This window comes from Equus asinus, chromosome 21 (genome assembly GCF_041296235.1).
Source record: "Equus asinus isolate D_3611 breed Donkey chromosome 21, EquAss-T2T_v2, whole genome shotgun sequence".
Taxonomy (NCBI): domain Eukaryota; kingdom Metazoa; phylum Chordata; class Mammalia; order Perissodactyla; family Equidae; genus Equus; species Equus asinus.
In genome coordinates, this window is record NC_091810.1 from 14,287,998 (window position 1) to 14,304,597 (window position 16,600).

Genomic DNA, 16,600 nt, shown 5'->3' on the forward strand with positions numbered 1-16,600 from the left:
ACCTAGAAAATAAAGCAGGGTAGTGTACAGAGAGAGCTGAGGTGGACAGAGGGGAGGAGAGTCAGGGAGGGCCTCCCTGAGAAGGGGACATCTGAGCAGAGACCTGAAGGAATAGAAGGAGCTAGCTATGCAAAGATTTGAGGGACGAGCATTCCAGACAGAGGGAACAGCATGTGTAAAGGCCCTGAGGCAGGAACAAGCTTGGCAAACTCTAGGAGTATGTGGCTGCAGACAAGGTTGATGTCCAGTGGTCCTAAGAACCCTGTGTCCTCCCCTTCCCCACCTCAGACCTGGAAGACCCTTCTGAGACCATAAGGTCCCACCATGGAAGACACCAAGGCCCCAGAGGGACGATATTTGCCCAAGGCTGTCCCTGGTCCAAGTTGCTCAAATTCTGGCTAGAGGCCTTTCCATCCGCAGGCCTGGATCCGGGGCAGGAATGGAGGGAAGGGTGGCCTGAGGAGGCCTCCTCACAGCCTAGTCTGGTCAGCCGGCTTCAGGCCAGGCAGGGCCTGGCTCCTCGGGCCCTTGACATGCCAGCGCTGACCACTCTATCTGGTCAAATATGCAAGTGGCCCTCGGGAGAGCGGAGAGGAGCATAGCTGAGCGAGCCTTATCTGGCCCCGCCCAGCTGCCAGGGGCCGGGTCCCAGTGTCCCCTGACTCACAGGCCTGCCTGCAGCCAGGGCAGGGAGGGAATCCAGCTCCAGGAGCACCCAGACCAGACGGGGCAGGGCAGGAAGGGACAAGACCGGCACCCTCCGTGAGCAGGAGGCCGGGCAGGGACTGCGAGGGGACTTCTCACTCAGGTGGCATTCCATCCCCCTGAGCTCACCTCCCTCGGAGCAAGCGGCACATTCCAGCAGCCCCGTCCCAGCCGGCCCGTCCCCAGGGCTGCCTCTCCTGGGCTCAGCACCGCTGCTCCCAGGAAGGGGTGCTGAGGGCCCCTCCCGCCCCGAGGCCCCAGAGCTCCCCAGACCTCCTTCTCAGCACACAGCAAGGCCTCCAGGCCCAACCCTGCCGTGGAGGCGCCGAGAGAGTGGGCCCTCGGCTGCGGCTCCACAGCTAGGACAGAGCAGGGGCTGGAAGCACAGTCTGGGCCCCTCTGCACCCCACAGGGTACGTTCTGTATGCGCTCCAGAAGGCATCCGGGAGGCCCACTCCTGGCTCTGCTCCTCGCTCCAGGACCGCTCCTGTGCTCCCCACAGCCCTCCTGCCCCAGGGCCCGTGCCCCAGGGCTTTCCGACTTGAATCCTCCCACTGGGCAATCCTGCCAAATTCCAGGGCTTCTGTTACCGCCTCCCGCTGGTGGCTCCAGCCAAGATCGCTCTCCAGAATAAAGATCCAGGCACCAGTGGCCCCTGGGAATCCCTACCTACTGCCCACAGGGGCTCCCACTTCTGTGCCCAAAGGCACCCTGGGGACCATGATCTCCCCTGCCCCAGTTCCTGACCCCAGTGAGGGGTGGTGCCCGCCCATCCAACCCAAATGCAACCCCAGGCGGGTCTTGCCGCTTCTGCTTCCTGACAGCTGTCTATCCCACCCAGCCTGAGGCCCCTGCTGGGTCTGGGCACCAGCTGCCACCCTGACCCCTCACGCTGTTCTCCACGTTGTCCCAGAGAGGGCCAGAAACCTGTCCTCGGCACTCCCCAGCCAAAGCCGCCTCAGGACCCTCCAGCATAAGGAAGTCCCACCCCTTGGCCTGTCGTTCAAGGCCCTGCCTGTGGTCCCAGCCCCCTGCAGCCTCACCACCCATTCCCCCTTCCCCTAGACAGACAGAGCCCCCAACCATGCTTTTTTAGGACTTCACGCTTTTGTACATGCTGTTACTCCTGTTTGAAGTTCCCTCCTCCTCCCCTCCTGCCTTGTCTCCTGGAGGACTCCTAGCTATCCTTCAAAGCCCTGCTAAGGGATCCCTTCTTCTCGCCTAGAGGTCTCTAGATTGCCCGAGAGGAAACCACTCCCATCTTGGGGTGCCTTTCTGCACCTTCTGTGTTGAATTTTCCCTGTGGGGTGTGGCCCTGAGTCATCATTTCAGCTCCTCTTATCTGCCCCTCTCACTAAACCGGGCGTCTTGAGGGCAAGAACCGTGCTTCGTTCACCTCCCCACTGCCCAGAAGGCCGGAAAGAAATGACAGAGCCACAGGATTCTGCCATCCAAGGAGTTCAACCCAGTGCTTCTGAGCCTCTCTCCGTCCCAGCCAAAGATCCTGCGATTCCAAACCCCACCCCATGTGGGGACGTGGACCTAACGTTCCACAGGCCCAGCCTCAACAGTCTGGGATTTCAATCCAAAATACGATGGCCCTAAACTTCCAACAGAGAGACTATGATTCTAGAATCCGCCCCAAAGAGCTGTGGGCACCCCCACTTTCTGTCTTCTAACCTGACCTGATTCCACCCTGCAGACCACACAATTGCAGGAGGCCATGAGAGGAGGGGAAGCCACCCCCGCTGCTCCCCCGACTCCCCGCCCAGGCCCGCCCCCACCTCCCCAGCCCCGCAGCCCACATCCCCCACATCCGCAGGCAAGCACCTGGCTCTGTCTGGCTCTGCCCTGCTCGGACCCAAGCTGAGACGTCTAAGAGCAGGATGCGCCCCATGGTGTTTCTTCTCCCTCATCTGCCAGGTGAGTGGGTGGGCTGCCCTGGGTCTCCCGTCACTGGGCCCGCCACCACCTCTGCCCCTCGGACCGGCATCTGCTCCCTGACTTCCCCCGCCTCCTCCTCCTCTCTCTCACCAGCTGCCAACAAGCCCCAGAGCCTGTGGTCAGGTTGAGTCTTGTCTCCTCACACAGGAGGAGGGAGCCAGTGATAAACACATCTGCGATCCTTTCCAAGACGCTCAGGGGGGAGCGGCTGCGGGCCGGCCTCTTTGCTCCTGCCCGTTCCCCAACTGCCCCGTGCGTGGGGCTCACAGAAGCCTGTTTTGGGGGGATTCTGGGATGGGGGCCCAGGCCTTTGAATAAATGGTACACTGCAGGATCGTGGGGGGCCTCCTGCATGCCCTCACCTGGCCCTGACTGGCACCTGGGGATCCAGAACAAGTTAAGGGTCACAGTCTCATTCGACAGATGGGGAAACTGAGGCCCCAAGAAGAGATGGGACTGAGAGCTGATACACAGTGAGCCTTACTCCGGGCTAGGCGGCTGTCTTTGCTCCTGACTGCTTGGCTACATCTGAGCTCTTGGGGTGCCCCGTGGCAAGGAGTGAGGGGCTAGGGTGGGAGACCGCCTTCCTGCTATGCTCCGGCTGAGCGATGTGGCACTGCTGTGGGTATCTGAGGGCCAGTAGGGACCCTCTCTGGGCCTCTGCTTGCACCCTCATACCACAAAGGGGCCAGATGGCAGTTGGTCAGGCCCTTCCCTGTGCACACGGGGGAGTCCTGAATTCCACCTCTTGGCTCTGGAAAACACACAGTGCCCAGCTGAACCGCTGTCCCAGGAAGCCACGCTCAAGGGTCCTCGGGAACCAGAGCGGAGTTGGGCAGCAGCGGCGCATCCCCTCAGCTGGGTCTCCCCGAGCTGGGAGAGCAGCTTCTGCTCAGGAACATCAGGTGGGGCCCAGCCCACACCCTGCCCAGACCCTAGGACTGACCCACCTAAGACACCACTCTGCCTCCCCGGGGTCCATTTCTATGACGTCTGCCCCTCCCTTGCTTCAGAACCATCAGTGGCTCCCCAGTGACCATAATGTGCTCAACCATTCACTCGGTAGGCATATAGGCCGCCTCCGTATGCCAGGCTCTGGGGGTGGCTGTGAGTGGGACACACGGGGTCGCTGTCTTCATCACGTTTACGGTTTAGGGAGGGAGCAAGCCCCAGAACAAGGCTGCACCCAGAGAGGCTAGGAAGGAACTGAAAGGGGAGCTTCTCTGAAGGGGGGGATCTGAGCTGAAGCCTGAGCACTGAGGAGGAGGCAGCCACAGGAAGACCTGGGGGCAACTCAAGGCTCTCACTCCTTGGCCTGGCAGGTGACCTTCCAGGCTCCCCAGCTTCTGCTACCCCTTCAGGGACCCACAGAGCAGCCAGTCTGGGCTCCTGAACTGGCCCCAGCCTCCATCCTTGGGCCTTTGGCCACACTATCTCCCCACACCAGACCTGGCTTGCCTTCACCTCTCTTCTCTGCTTAGCCCACCTTCACTCATCTTTTGGGGCTCACCTCCTCCAGGAAGCCCCCTGAGGTTGGTCTTATGACCTCTGACAGCTCCCATCGTCTGCATCACCCAAGCCCTGCCCTGAACAGCAACCGTGGCCCCCACACCTGCTGGAGCTGGGTAGCTTAGAAAACCCTCTCCCACCGGATATACACTGAACCTTTGTTACCCCGGGCCAAGCATTCTCTCCTGTAATTCTGACAGCGGCCCCAGCAGGCAGCCACAGATGAGGAAACTGAGGCTGGGAGCAGTAAGCCACTTGTCTTCCCTCTGCGCACCTCCAGGAAGCGGGACTTCAAGGGCAGGAGGGAGACCGTGACCTGGGACCTGAGCCCTAAAGAGTGATGTGACCACAGAAACAGGGAGGAATGACGGCTGAGAACACTGGAGGACATGCTGGCCCTGGGCAGGGGCTCTGGCCAGGGCTGGACAGGCGGAGCCAGCAAGGCCTTGCCATGTACCCTGGGACCTCATCCTGACACAGGCCAGGTGAGCGGCTCTGCCTGTGTGACTCACCGTGACGGCCTGGGAGGCTCTGACACACAGGATGTGGCCAGAGGCTGGAGAGGAGGAGGGCGGGAGGCTTCTGAAAGCTGGAGGAAGGGCCAGTTGGCACCTCTCATTCGTCTACACACCTGGGTGCCTTGCTCCCCTCCAAAGTGTGCGGGCTACCCCCAGCACCACCGGCCAGACAGACTCCCTCCCACATGACAGATGTTTGCACAACTTGCAATCAACTCACCCTATGCTGAGGACTAGGTGTGTGCCAGGCCCTGGGGCGAGGGCTCTCCCGCCGTGTCTCCTTCCCTGCTCACCTCAGCCCTGAGGACACTCCTGCAGCTCTGCTTCCTTCCCCAGGAACGAGAGACAGAGCTGGGATCTGAGCCCTGGCATCTCACCGCCAGCCGGCGCTCTGACCACCACGCCACAGCGGACTGTGGTACGCAAACGCCAACTCGAGGGCCAGACGTGCTGGGTTCGAATTCTGGTTTTGCTTCTTGTTAGCTGTGGGACCCTCAGCACATTACTTAACTGCTCTGTGTCTCAATTTCTTCACCTATAAAATGGGGATAATGATGCCACTGTTCAGAGGGATGCCGTGAAGATTAAGTGAGCTGACACAGCCAGAGCTAGATGACAGCTGGCCCACGGACGTGCTCTAGCGGAACGAGAGCCGTGCCACTTGACCATCTGTCGCTCAAGGCCCACACTTAGCCAACAGATGTGTGCTTTTGAGCCCCTATGGTAATCTTCTTTTTTCACTTTTCCTATATTTTTAAGAGTTACTGATGACTACTAGTTTTAAATGCCAAAACTTGAAAATGAAGTGAGTGCACTTTCATAGTCTGAGTCTGAGATCAGAGGACGTGGCCACCCTGGGCCGGCATCCCCACACAGCCACAGCGGGCTGGAGCAAGTTGGGCCCATGGACGCCGTCTGTGTTCCTTGACCTCCACAGCCCAGTGCACGCTTTCCCCTGTTCTTGTCACTCCTGCTCCTGCCAGCCCCCCTGGGTGCCCGTGTCTGTGGCCCCTGGTGGTGCCGCACACATCCTGTCACTGCAGTGGTCCGTCCCCCGCCCAGGAAGCATCGAGCCCTCCTTCCCCATCCATCCTGGCCCATAGCCACTTCTGTACAGAGCTCCGCCTGACATCAGACATTTTTCCTCTCCCAACACCTCCTGGGCCCAGGGGCCCCAGGGTGGGCTCTGAGCACCTTGACCTTTACAGGCCTTCCAGAGCCCACTCCCAACCTCAGGCCTCAGCTGAGGAGACTCCCCTAGCCAGGTGGCACTGATCTGGGTGCCCCAAGATGCCTCCTCAAACTGCCTCTGTTTAAATACTTCCTGGGACGGGGAGCTCACTCCTTTCTTGGTAACTCAATCCATTTCTCAGTGGCTATGGCTGGCCCTCACACTGGCAGGACCTGTCTCCTTGTGACCCAGCCCCCACTCCCACCCCATGGACCTTTACTCTGTACTCTGGGCCTGCAGACCCATCTGATCCCTTGCTCTGGGACAGCCGGCTCCTTGCAGGATAGGGTGTCCAGTCCCCTTTCTAACCCAGCCACCTCTGCTACAAACGTCCTGGGACATTCCTGACTCTCTAAGCTAAGCCCAGAATTCAGGAGGATCTGAGGAGGCAGAGAAGAAGGTATTGTCACCTCCTTTATTCTGAGCTCCAGATCTTGGCTAAGGTGACCAAGGACACATTAGCAGCCCTGGCAGCTGCTCCACAGGGATGACTCCTACTGAACTCACCTCAACCCCTCCCCACAATCAGAGTTATGTACAGCTGATTTTGTGGACCCAAAGATAAGAGTTCACGTCTGTCCCTCTTTCCATCTTGCTGAGCTACATCCAACTTGTTTTAACAGAGATTCAATTATTCAACTGCTTCAGTAACTGACAAGCATCACGCACCCACAAATCCTGACCAGTAGCGAACTGACAACAGAGTCAAGCAGAATGAGGCTATGTGCAGAGCCCTGTGGCTCACCACAGGAGACCCGACACCAGCCATTCTGAATAAGGAACCCTGCGACATCTCTGCCGGAGCCGCCCGGCTCCCCTCCTGGCCGCCTACCTTTCGGCCTGCCTCGTTATTGTGTAAGTTCATGAGAGTCCGGGCATTCTGCTTGATCTCCCGGGCATCCACAAAGACCTTGGCGAAGCCGATGCCGTAGCGGATGTCGGCAGAGCAGCCACCCCACTTCCAGCCCTCGTCCCGGTGGTACTGGCCTTGCTTCTCCTTGTCGCAGCCACAGTCGCTCAGGTTGCCCTGGGTGCAGGCCGCTGTGATGGCGTGGGCCACTCCGGCAGCAATGATGGCGTACGTAAAGGCAGCCTCCCGGCTCCCTGCGGGGAGAAGAGCGCAGACTGGGGTCAGGTCCAGGCCGCCGGGGGACAGCGAGCTGGACAAGAAAGGAGCTGGCTCTCTGGAACAGCTCCACAAGGATCTAGGCGTGCCCATTCCTCGCCCCTAAGAAGCGCTCTGTCTTGGGATGATGACAATGCCCGAGCCCCCGATCATGCACACACCCACTCAACCCCAATCCTGAAGGTCCTCGGGCAGTCGACTGGGCAGCGGAGGAGAAAGGCAGGTGGGCTGGTTGCCCAAGCTCGGGAAGGCCAAACGAGGGGACTTTGGTCGGTTATCACCCACTCCCGACCACACTCGACACGGCAGTGTGAACCGTGCACTGCACGATGCTCGTGGCATCTGGCGACACACTGTAAGCAGCATTTCTTGGACACCTGGAGTGTGCACAGGCTCCAGAGCCAGAACTGGGAGAAAGGCCAAGAGCGTCACTCTCCGGCTCTGTGGCTTTCAGCCCATGACGACCCCTCCCTGTGTCTCAGTCTCTTCGGCTGTACGATGGGGACTTTGCAATAGTACCCTTCTCGTGGCAATGACAGAGAACCGTAAGAGTTTGTCGACGTAAAGCTCTCAGCTCCATGCCTGGCTTAAGGCACCTGCCTGATACAGCAATGCTTGTTCTTGTGGCCCCTGTTATTACTGCTGTGTGTCACCTGCCATTTATAGGTCTGTCCCCTCCTTTTCTCGGTGGCCCCCTCACTGGACTGTGAGCCTCTCCAAGGGAGGCTGGGAGCTGTCCCCTGCACACCCGCGTCCTCAGGCCTCCATCTGATGCAGAAGGCCAGGGCTGGAGGAGGGGAGAGGGAACCGCCCATGGTCAGGCAGAAAGGGGCAGATACAGCAGCCGGAAGGTTCAGTGGGGGTCCAGGGAGCCGCTGAGGCACTGCTTTCCCACAGGTCTTCCCAGCTGTTTGGGGACAACCCTGACAGGAGGCTGGGAGCTACATACAAGGATTTCCGAGGGTCCTGCAGGGTGGTGCTGGGGTTTTAAGTGGGGGTGGGAGGGTCTGGTGTAGCCGGCGTGCAGGAGTGCTGCCACGCAGTCTCTTAGCCTCTCTGGGCCTCAGTCTCCCCACCTGCAAAATGGGGTCAGAGCGTCCACTGCATAGGATGAAGATGAACCAGCACACTCCATGGGACGCCCTGTGTGGTGCACGCCCCGAGTGAGCACTCAGCAAGTTTGCTCTCAGAATCAAGGCGGCGTGGCGTTCAGAGAGGGCACCCTGGAGGAAGAGGCCCCTGAGCCCAGAGCAGGCAGATGGGGCTCAGCGGACCAAGCAGGCTGAGGCAGGAGGAGAATTCCAGGGCGTTGGGATGGGGATGGCTGAAGCAGAGGGGGAGGAGTAACCTGCAAGTGGCTTCGAACCCCAGGTCACTCAGACCCGCACTCGGATAGGCTTCCCCCGCCCCCTGCATCCATCTCACTTCGTGGCTTCCCTCCCCCAGGCTGCCAAGACACAAACAGCCTGTGCCCCTGCCCCCCAGGTCCCAGTCACTGCTCTTGCCCTGCAGACACGCTGGCCTGCCCACCTGCTGGGCTGGATGGCTTCCCGTGCCCAGCCCCTCTGCTCTGCCGTTCCATGCCAGCCCATCCACGGCGTCCCTGTGAATGCGCAAATCCCAGCTCCGCCACTTGCTTACTGTGACATGGGCAAGTCCCCTCTCCTCTCTGAGCCTGTCTCCTCGTCTGTGAGTGTGGAGCACGACACTGTCCGCCCGATAGGAGTTGAGGGGTTAAAGGCGAGGGTGCACACATGCCCGGCCCGGGGCCTGGCCCAGCAGATGCCCCTGCACTGGGCACTCCCCTCATTCTGCCTCAACCTTTGGGACCTGCAAACAGCATTATCTGAGCACCTGCTGAGTTCCTGACCCTGCACGCGCTATCGTGTTGGCATCAGAAACCCCACGTGTGCAGCATGTGTTTGCCAGGGCCTGGCACAGACCAGCCTTGACGGGCAGCTGCAGTGTGGACAAGCGCACAGGCAGGCTGGATACCCGACAACGCTTCTGTTCTGTGAAATTAAGAAACGCTGCCTAATCTTTACTAAGATTTTCTAATTTTGCCTGAGATTTCCTAATGCTTGGCTGGGCTCGCAGGAAGGCGAGGGAAGCCGCTGGGCGTGCACTGAAGACAGAGCTGACCGGCAGCAGCGCAGGGGCCAGGAGGAACAGAAAGGATGTGGCCGCCTCGCGTTGCTGCATCTGTGAAGGAGGGAGCTTTCGAGTTAGGGCCTCAAGGGCAGGAGCCCAGAACCCAGCCCACCGAGGCAGGACACTGGAACATAGACAGTGCTGGGTAGACAGAGTCCCGGGGAGAGGGCAGATTGAAAACGGGTTCCGCCCCAGCACAGCTGACCAACAGGCAAGCCGGCCTGCCTTGGCCAGGACAGGAGGTGGGAAGCCCGGAGATCCCGGGAACCAGGAGCCACACTCCTGTCTTTGCACAGATTGAAGGCTCAATTTTATCCCCACATGTTCCAAGGCCTCCCAAGCCAGTGCTACCCCGAAACCCCTAGAGGAGCAAAGATAGAGCCTGTAGGCCCCAGCTAACACTACTACAGAGCATCGAATGCAAAAGAAAATAACATCCTGGAGGAGACAGCCAGCCAGCAGTGAGATTAGACTCTCAGGGGCATCAGAGAAAAGAATAATCAGATGGAGAGTCTAAATAGAACAGGATGGCTGGTAGGGAATGCCTGTTCCACCACTTTCTAGCTGTGTGACCTTGGGTGAGTCACCTAACCGCTCTGTTCTCTGGTTCCTCCACCATAAAATAGGGATGACAACCATCCATGTAATTCAGGGTGATTGAAGGACTAGAAAACATTAACAAAGGAAGGCACTTAGCAAAGAGACTGGCATGAGGAAGTGGCCTCAGATACTAAATTTATAACATTTCTATTGATGACAATAATAACAGTTCCTTTTAAGAGAGCTGGAAGGGAAGCAGCCGAAGTCTTCGTTATCTTCATCTACAGCTGAAGAAACTGAGGCCAAGAGAGAGATCCGGCTTGCCCAGGCCACCCAGCTGGTGGGCAGCAGAGCCAAGCTACAGACTCAGCCTCCGGACACCTGTACAGACTGGCGGGAACTGTCCCGAGGGATGAGGGCTCCAAGGTGCAGCGGGCACCGCTGGCAGCCTCCAGAAGTAAAAGGAGACAGTGTCCCCTTTATCAGACCAAGAATGGAGGATGCAAATTGAGGAGGGGGTGGGGACCCTGGCCAGTGTCTGAGGCTTACCCTTCTGCCAGGCTCCTCCTTGGGGGTGGGGCCAGGGGCAGGGTGGGGGGCTGCCAGTCAACACCCTTTGTGCTAATTTTGTGTGCAGCTGAGCTACCACTCAGCAGGTAATAGTTCCCAGGTCTCTCTGAGCCCCTTGAGCAACGCATGACAATGCAGCTGATGAAGGACCCACAACTAACTAAACACACAGCAATGATGGTGGCTTCTGTTGCCACACAGGATCCCCAATCACATCCTCTGAGGTGGGGGAAGGGCAGTCGCATCCTGGTCCCCACTTGAACTCTCCTGAGTTCAAGGGGAACCACAGACCAGAGCGATGTCTATCATAGGCCATGGCCTTCCCCTCTCCGCTAAGCTGGCCCTCACCTCGGCACCCACTGCCCCTGAGAAACAACGAGGGACCATTATTCTTGGCTTCAGAGCTCCCAGGGACCCAGGCACTGGCAGCAAACGTCCAATGCTTTGATACCAAAGGGTCATTGTTGTTCCCGCCATTGACGTTGGCCTTGCCCACCAACATTAGACTGGGACTGCCCAGTCTCACCGCCTCCTTTCCCCTGAACACTGACCACCGCCCTGGGCATCAGGCTGGCTGTGTAACTGTCAGGCCTGTTACTAAGCATCTGTTGCTTCCTCTGTGAAATGGGCACGATAACAGCACCTATGCATCATGGGTTTCTGAGTGCATGCAATCACAGAACGAGGCGAAGGTGCTGAGCACAGCTCCTGGCATGTGGTACGTGTTAGTAAACGTTAGCCCTTGTTGTTGCTTGTCATTATTTCCACCAAGACCCATTGTGCCTCATCATGCTCCATGACGCCCTGATGAACAAGACAGCCTCACGCAGAGGCGACTGTGTGGGGCTGAGCCAGCACCTGTCTGCCCCGCCAACTCTCAGGTTCGCAAGGGGACAGGGACCATGTCTGTCTCGCTCCCACTGTTTACAACCCCCTCCATAATGTGTGAAGGATGAATAAATGACCAGACGTGGGTTCCAATTTCCCCCCTGCCAGGAGCTGGATGGCCTGGGGCAAGTCAGTTAACCTCTCTGGGTCTCCATTTCCATGTCTGTTCATGCCACCCACCCTGTAGAAGGAAGCAGGTATCACCCAGCACAGCGCTGGCGCTGGTGCGTAAATGAATGGCAATGACTGCTCTAATGATTATAATCGGTGACATTACAGGCACCTCTGGAGGTGCGGAGGGAGCCTCCCATCTTAGCCTCCTCCACAGCCCTCCTGCCATTTTAGACTTCTCTGGCTCTTGTCTGTTCCTGCACACATGCCCCCACCCCCCTACCACAGAATGTCCTTGAGGGCACCGCTTTCCCATGTTCCCTCCATGTCCCCAGGCCTGACACGCGGTAGATGCTCCGTAGGTGCAGGTAGTAGGTATCTGTTGGACGAATAAAGGAATGGATGAAAGAAAGCTCCAAACAGTGGCCAGCAACCATGTGACCTTGATTGAGTGCTTGCCGTTTGCCAGGCTCCACGGTAGGCGCTTTGGAGAATGGTGCTGGCTGATCCCTCAGGAAGATGAGCCCCCAGGGTGCAGGAGGCTCTGCCTAGGCAGAGGTGGAGCAGCGACGGGGCGGAGCAGCGAGGAACTCCAGCCCCTCCCACCGCTTCCCCAGGGTATTAGCACAGAGGGAGCCAGAGGCTTGGGGTTTTCTTGAGGGGGTGGTGGGGAGAGAAGGGAGGAAAGAAAGTAACATTTGTTGGGCACCTACTGTGTGCCAGACCCACACGTGGTTCTTTGTGTGGAATTTCCCAACAGCCCTGCTGGGGAGACACCATTCTCCACAATTTGACCAATGAGGAAAGTGAGGCTCTGAGAGGTAAAGTGATTCACTGAGGCCACCCACCTAGAAACTGGCCAGAACTGGGATTCCAGGCCCAAGCTGGGCAGTGTCCTTCCTCAGCAACCCGCCCCCCGCCCCCCACCCCTTCCTGGCTCTTCACTGCGGCTGGAAGCCCACGGTTAAGAGACGTTCCTTTGGCTTAAGCCATTGACCTTTACTAAAATGCCTTTTTTTCCATCAAAGATGCCATTCATTTGTTGTCAGTTAAAACATCAATAAATAATTTATAAGACCCATTCAAATCGAACGAGCTAAGCTTGCTAGGCTGAGAGAAGGATTTGATGGCAGAAAGAAGGTAGAAAAGGATCCCACAATCTTAAAATCTCAGAGTCTCAGGGCGAGAGGCCGTGTTCAACTCCACCCACCCACGCCTCCTTCGCCCACCCCAGGTGAATGACAGCTCCTTGCTTTATGCTCGAGGAAACTGGGGCTCGGAGAGATGACTGGCCCAGGCAGAGCCAGGATGCACACCTGGAGGTCACATGCTGTCTCTAGCCACTCCAGAGCACTGCCCTGGACCCTGACCACGCTCAGTGCTCCCAGGGAGCCCCTCGCTCAGCCTGGGGAAGCCCCTCACATTGGGGGATCTTCTGAATGCCACCTCCTTTGTCTCTTGTGACATATCTGCAAGGGTGGCTCTCGACGTCTGTTTTAAGGCTGCAGAAATGGAGTGAGAGGATGCGCCCAATGGCACGTGGTTTGCAATAAGAATAGCAAAGGCATAAAGCGCTTACTATTTGCCAGTCTCTTTCCTAAGCACTCGATATAGGTCAACTCACTCGATCCTGGCAACAACCCTATGAGGTGTGAACCATTATCATCTCCATTTACAGATTCGGAAATTGAGGCCCAAAGAGGTGATGTAACCCGCCAAGGATTCAAACCCGGTCAGCCCGGCTCAAGAGTCTGACCCGCTCTCCTGCCTCAAGGTCATGATACCCACCGTAGTCCTACTGCCCCCCGGCCCAGGCTCTTTCCCGGCTCCTCCATGTGGGGCCAGTGAGCAGCAGACACTGGGCTGGGTCATCACTGACTGTGCCCCTCCCTGCCCTGACCATCCACCTCGCCCTCCTGCCCGCGAGCTGAGGAAGAACCTCAGCAGACCCTGCCCTCCCTCCCCTTGGCCTCCTTGACCGAGCCACGTGCCCTGTTCCTGCACTCAACAGGTATTTCTTGAGCACCTACTATGTGCCAGGCACCATGCTGGGGTCTAAGGAAACCGAGAGGAGGGACTCAGACATGGCCTTGGCTTCGTGGAGGGACAGAGAGCAAGGTCACGTCACCTAGCGGCAGCTGAGGACTCTAAGAACGTAGACCAGGGCAGTAATGGTGGGGGGGCGGCATCCATGGCGGTGACTTCTGAGCACGGAGGAGCCAGCCACGAGGCTCTCTGGGGGGAGAGAGGGCTCCAGGCAAAGGGGCAGCCCGTGCGATGGCCCTGACATGGCATAGCGGTGGTGGGAGCAGGTGAGCAGGGGCCTGGGGGGAGGTGGGGCAGCAGAGGGCAGCGGCAGGTCCTGCCGGCCCCGCCGTCCTGCGCTGGGCAGAGGCCCCTCCTGTCCCCGGAATCAGAGAAAAGTCTCCCAGAACCACAGACATAAAGTCTGTGGGTTCCTCCTGAAATGATAGGTTCCTGGAGGCTGGGAGACTTGTCCAAGGTCACCAGTGACTCAGCGACACCAGGGGGATTAGAACTACGGTCTCCCGGCTCCCAGAGTGCAGAATCCGCCCTCACCTCTACCACATGCTCCGTAACTCTCAGTCCTCCCGCACCTCCAGGTGAATTTTCTGTCCAGAAGCCCAGGTGTCAGTCCCTGCTCCCCCATCCCTCCTCGGCTGGGTGACCCCGAGCAAGGACTCCGGCTCCCTGAGTCTCAGCTTCCCCACCTGTGACATGGGAACCAGAAGAAGGACACTGTAGAGCTACCCCGAAGAGTAAATGAAAGCCCTGTGTGGAGAGAAGCCCAGCCCCCTGGAAGGTGCTTAGTAAAGAACGGGGTTGTCACCGAGATGGAAACGGGGAGCCCGGCTGACGCCCTCCGCGCATTCCAGCTCCAGAACCATCCCGGCGGGGAGAGAGGAAATAAACTGATGTCCAAGCCTGCCCGAAAGATTCCATTCCACCGCCCTGTGCGGCCGCTGTAAATGGTTTGCACCGGAATATTATCTGGGTGTATTTACGGTATCTTACTGGAAACCACAAAGTGCATTGTATTTTTTTTTTCTTTTGCTATTTAAAGCCAATGGGTCAGAGAGTGAGCAATCTGCAGTGACACAGGCTGAAATATATGATGATTTGGAAAACATACAGATGGAAAAAAGTTGCCTTTGCCAGCCCCATGGCATGGCAGTTCACAGCCCGTCTGGGTTCAGAACGCCACATCTGGCTGTCTCCATCCAGAGGAACTAGGGAGCCTCTTGATGGACAACTGGAAGAAGTGGAGGCACAGGGAGCATGTGTCTGGGCTGAGCCTGGCTAAGGGAACAGGCGCACAGAGACCGGATCCAGGGGCAGGCATGTGCAGGCCCCCAGCCTCCTCTCCTGCCTCAGTTCCATCCAAGGATCTCTCTTCTCACCAAGCAAGGCCAGTGCGCACTGCTGACCACTCCTCAAGGGTCACCATCTACCCCTTCCTGCCTCCACACCTTCGCACATGCTGTTCCCTCAGCCTGGAAATGCCCTTCCTCTCCCATCCACCTGGTGAGAGGCAATGCAGCTGGGTGGTTGCACAGCAGGGCCCTGGAGGCCGATAAACCTGGGTCCACATCCTGGCTCCACCTCCCAGTGGCAGGACCTTGGGTGAGTTAACTGACCTCTCTCCAGGCCTCAGTTTCCTCATTTGTAAAATGACAATAATGAAATACCCACCTCTGAAGGTTGTTGGGAGGATTAAATAAACCAAGGCACACGACAGGCTCGGTGCACGGCTGGTAAGGCATCAGCAAGCGGGAGCTCTTACCACGTGCACTGGTGGCTAACTGCACCCACCAAGACGCAGCAGCAACAGTGTCCCCTCTCTGAGGGGCCTTGCTGACATCTCCTCCCTCTGCTTATGGTCCAGCACCTTACTCATCCTTATTTTGTGCTGAATTGAATTATCAGTCTCTCCCCACCAGGTTGTGGGGACCTGGATTATTTATCTGTAAAGCCTCGACAGTTGAATGAATGAGTGACTGTGCGTGTAAAAGCGTGTGAGAGTGTGTGTGTGTGTGTCTGTCTACCATATGAGAGCTGGAAAGAGAACATTATAACAAAAGACTCATCTCAAAGAATAGTGTCAGGAGAACTAAAACCCAGGATGAACTGAGGCTTGCAAAAAAAATGCAAACGAGACAAAAAGTCCTTTGTTAGCTGTGTTCTAAGCAAGAATAGGGAAAGAATAGGTCTTTTGCTCTGGCAAGATGGAGTATTGTTAAGAAATGGCAGAGAGAAAGTGGAGCAGGCCAGCCCCTTGCTTCTGTCTCTCTCTCTGGAAAGGTCTTCAGATCTGTCCGTCCCGGTCGTCATTAGCTCACCAGACCTGTGCTCCACTCTCCCAGCCCTCAATGGGTGAAAAGACAGGGCCATCTGTGGGAGGCGGACTCCCAGATGAGGAAGCCTGGGCCCAGCCGTCACCCCTGGGAGGGGGCTGAGCTGCTGGAGGGACTGCTCAAGAGAAGGGGCGACAAATGCACCAGGAGCAGAAGCCCAGAAAGGCACCACAGTGACCCAGTTTGCAGACAGAGCAGGGTGGACCCCAGGGCCTGAATCCTAGGTCATCTGTGCCCATCCCTGGAAAAATTCCGGCAGGGGAGTACCAAACAGGAGGCTGTGAGTATCTGCAAAAGAATGCAGCCGTCCCGGGGAGCACACGTCGGGAAATCACCATTTCTCTGTTGACAATAATGCTGGAGATGTAGCAAATTTCTATATGTGCTAAGAATTTGATTATCTTACCACATCCTGTCCCTCCCGTGAGACAGGGGAGAGGCATTCTCCTGACGCCTCCCCTCCCAGGCAGAACCCAGTCTGGCACACAAAACCCTGCGGGATTGCCTCGCCCCCACCTCTCTCTCCAGGCTCTTTCTGCCCCCTTGACCCTACAGTCTAGAAGCCAGGGCGCCCAGGTCACTCTGATCCCCTGGCTCCTGCTGGGTCACATCTGCAAGCCCTCCTTGGCTGTCCCCGCCCCGGCCACACCCTTCCTCTCCTGGGTTGTAGACCAGCCTGATTCAGGTGACGCCTGCACGCAGCCTTCGGTGCCACAGTCCACCTGCACGTCCGCTCAGGGCCCTCTCCTCTCCTCCCGGAGTCCCACACTGCAGCCCCTACTTCGCTGTCTGTCCCTGCCAGACAATGAGCGCCCCGAGGGCAGAGCCTGTGGTCGATTCATCAGCCATTTACCACCCAGAAGATTCTAGCAGATTTCTCTGGGAGGAATAAATGAATAAATGAGTAGACACGTGGGGGGCTGGTACCAAA

At 57.8% G+C, this 16,600-nt stretch overlaps 1 protein-coding gene across 1 annotated transcript in view; it reads right to left on the reverse strand.

Moving 5' to 3' along the window:
• The window catches only part of WNT7A (Wnt family member 7A), a 64,637-nt gene that overhangs the window by 33,702 nt on the left and 14,335 nt on the right, over nt 1–16,600 (reverse strand). Inside the window, exon 3 of the mRNA XM_014838455.3 lies at nt 6,740–7,011. Coding sequence (XP_014693941.1) covers nt 6,740–7,011 — 272 coding nt within the window. The remainder of the gene's footprint in view (nt 1–6,739; nt 7,012–16,600) is intronic.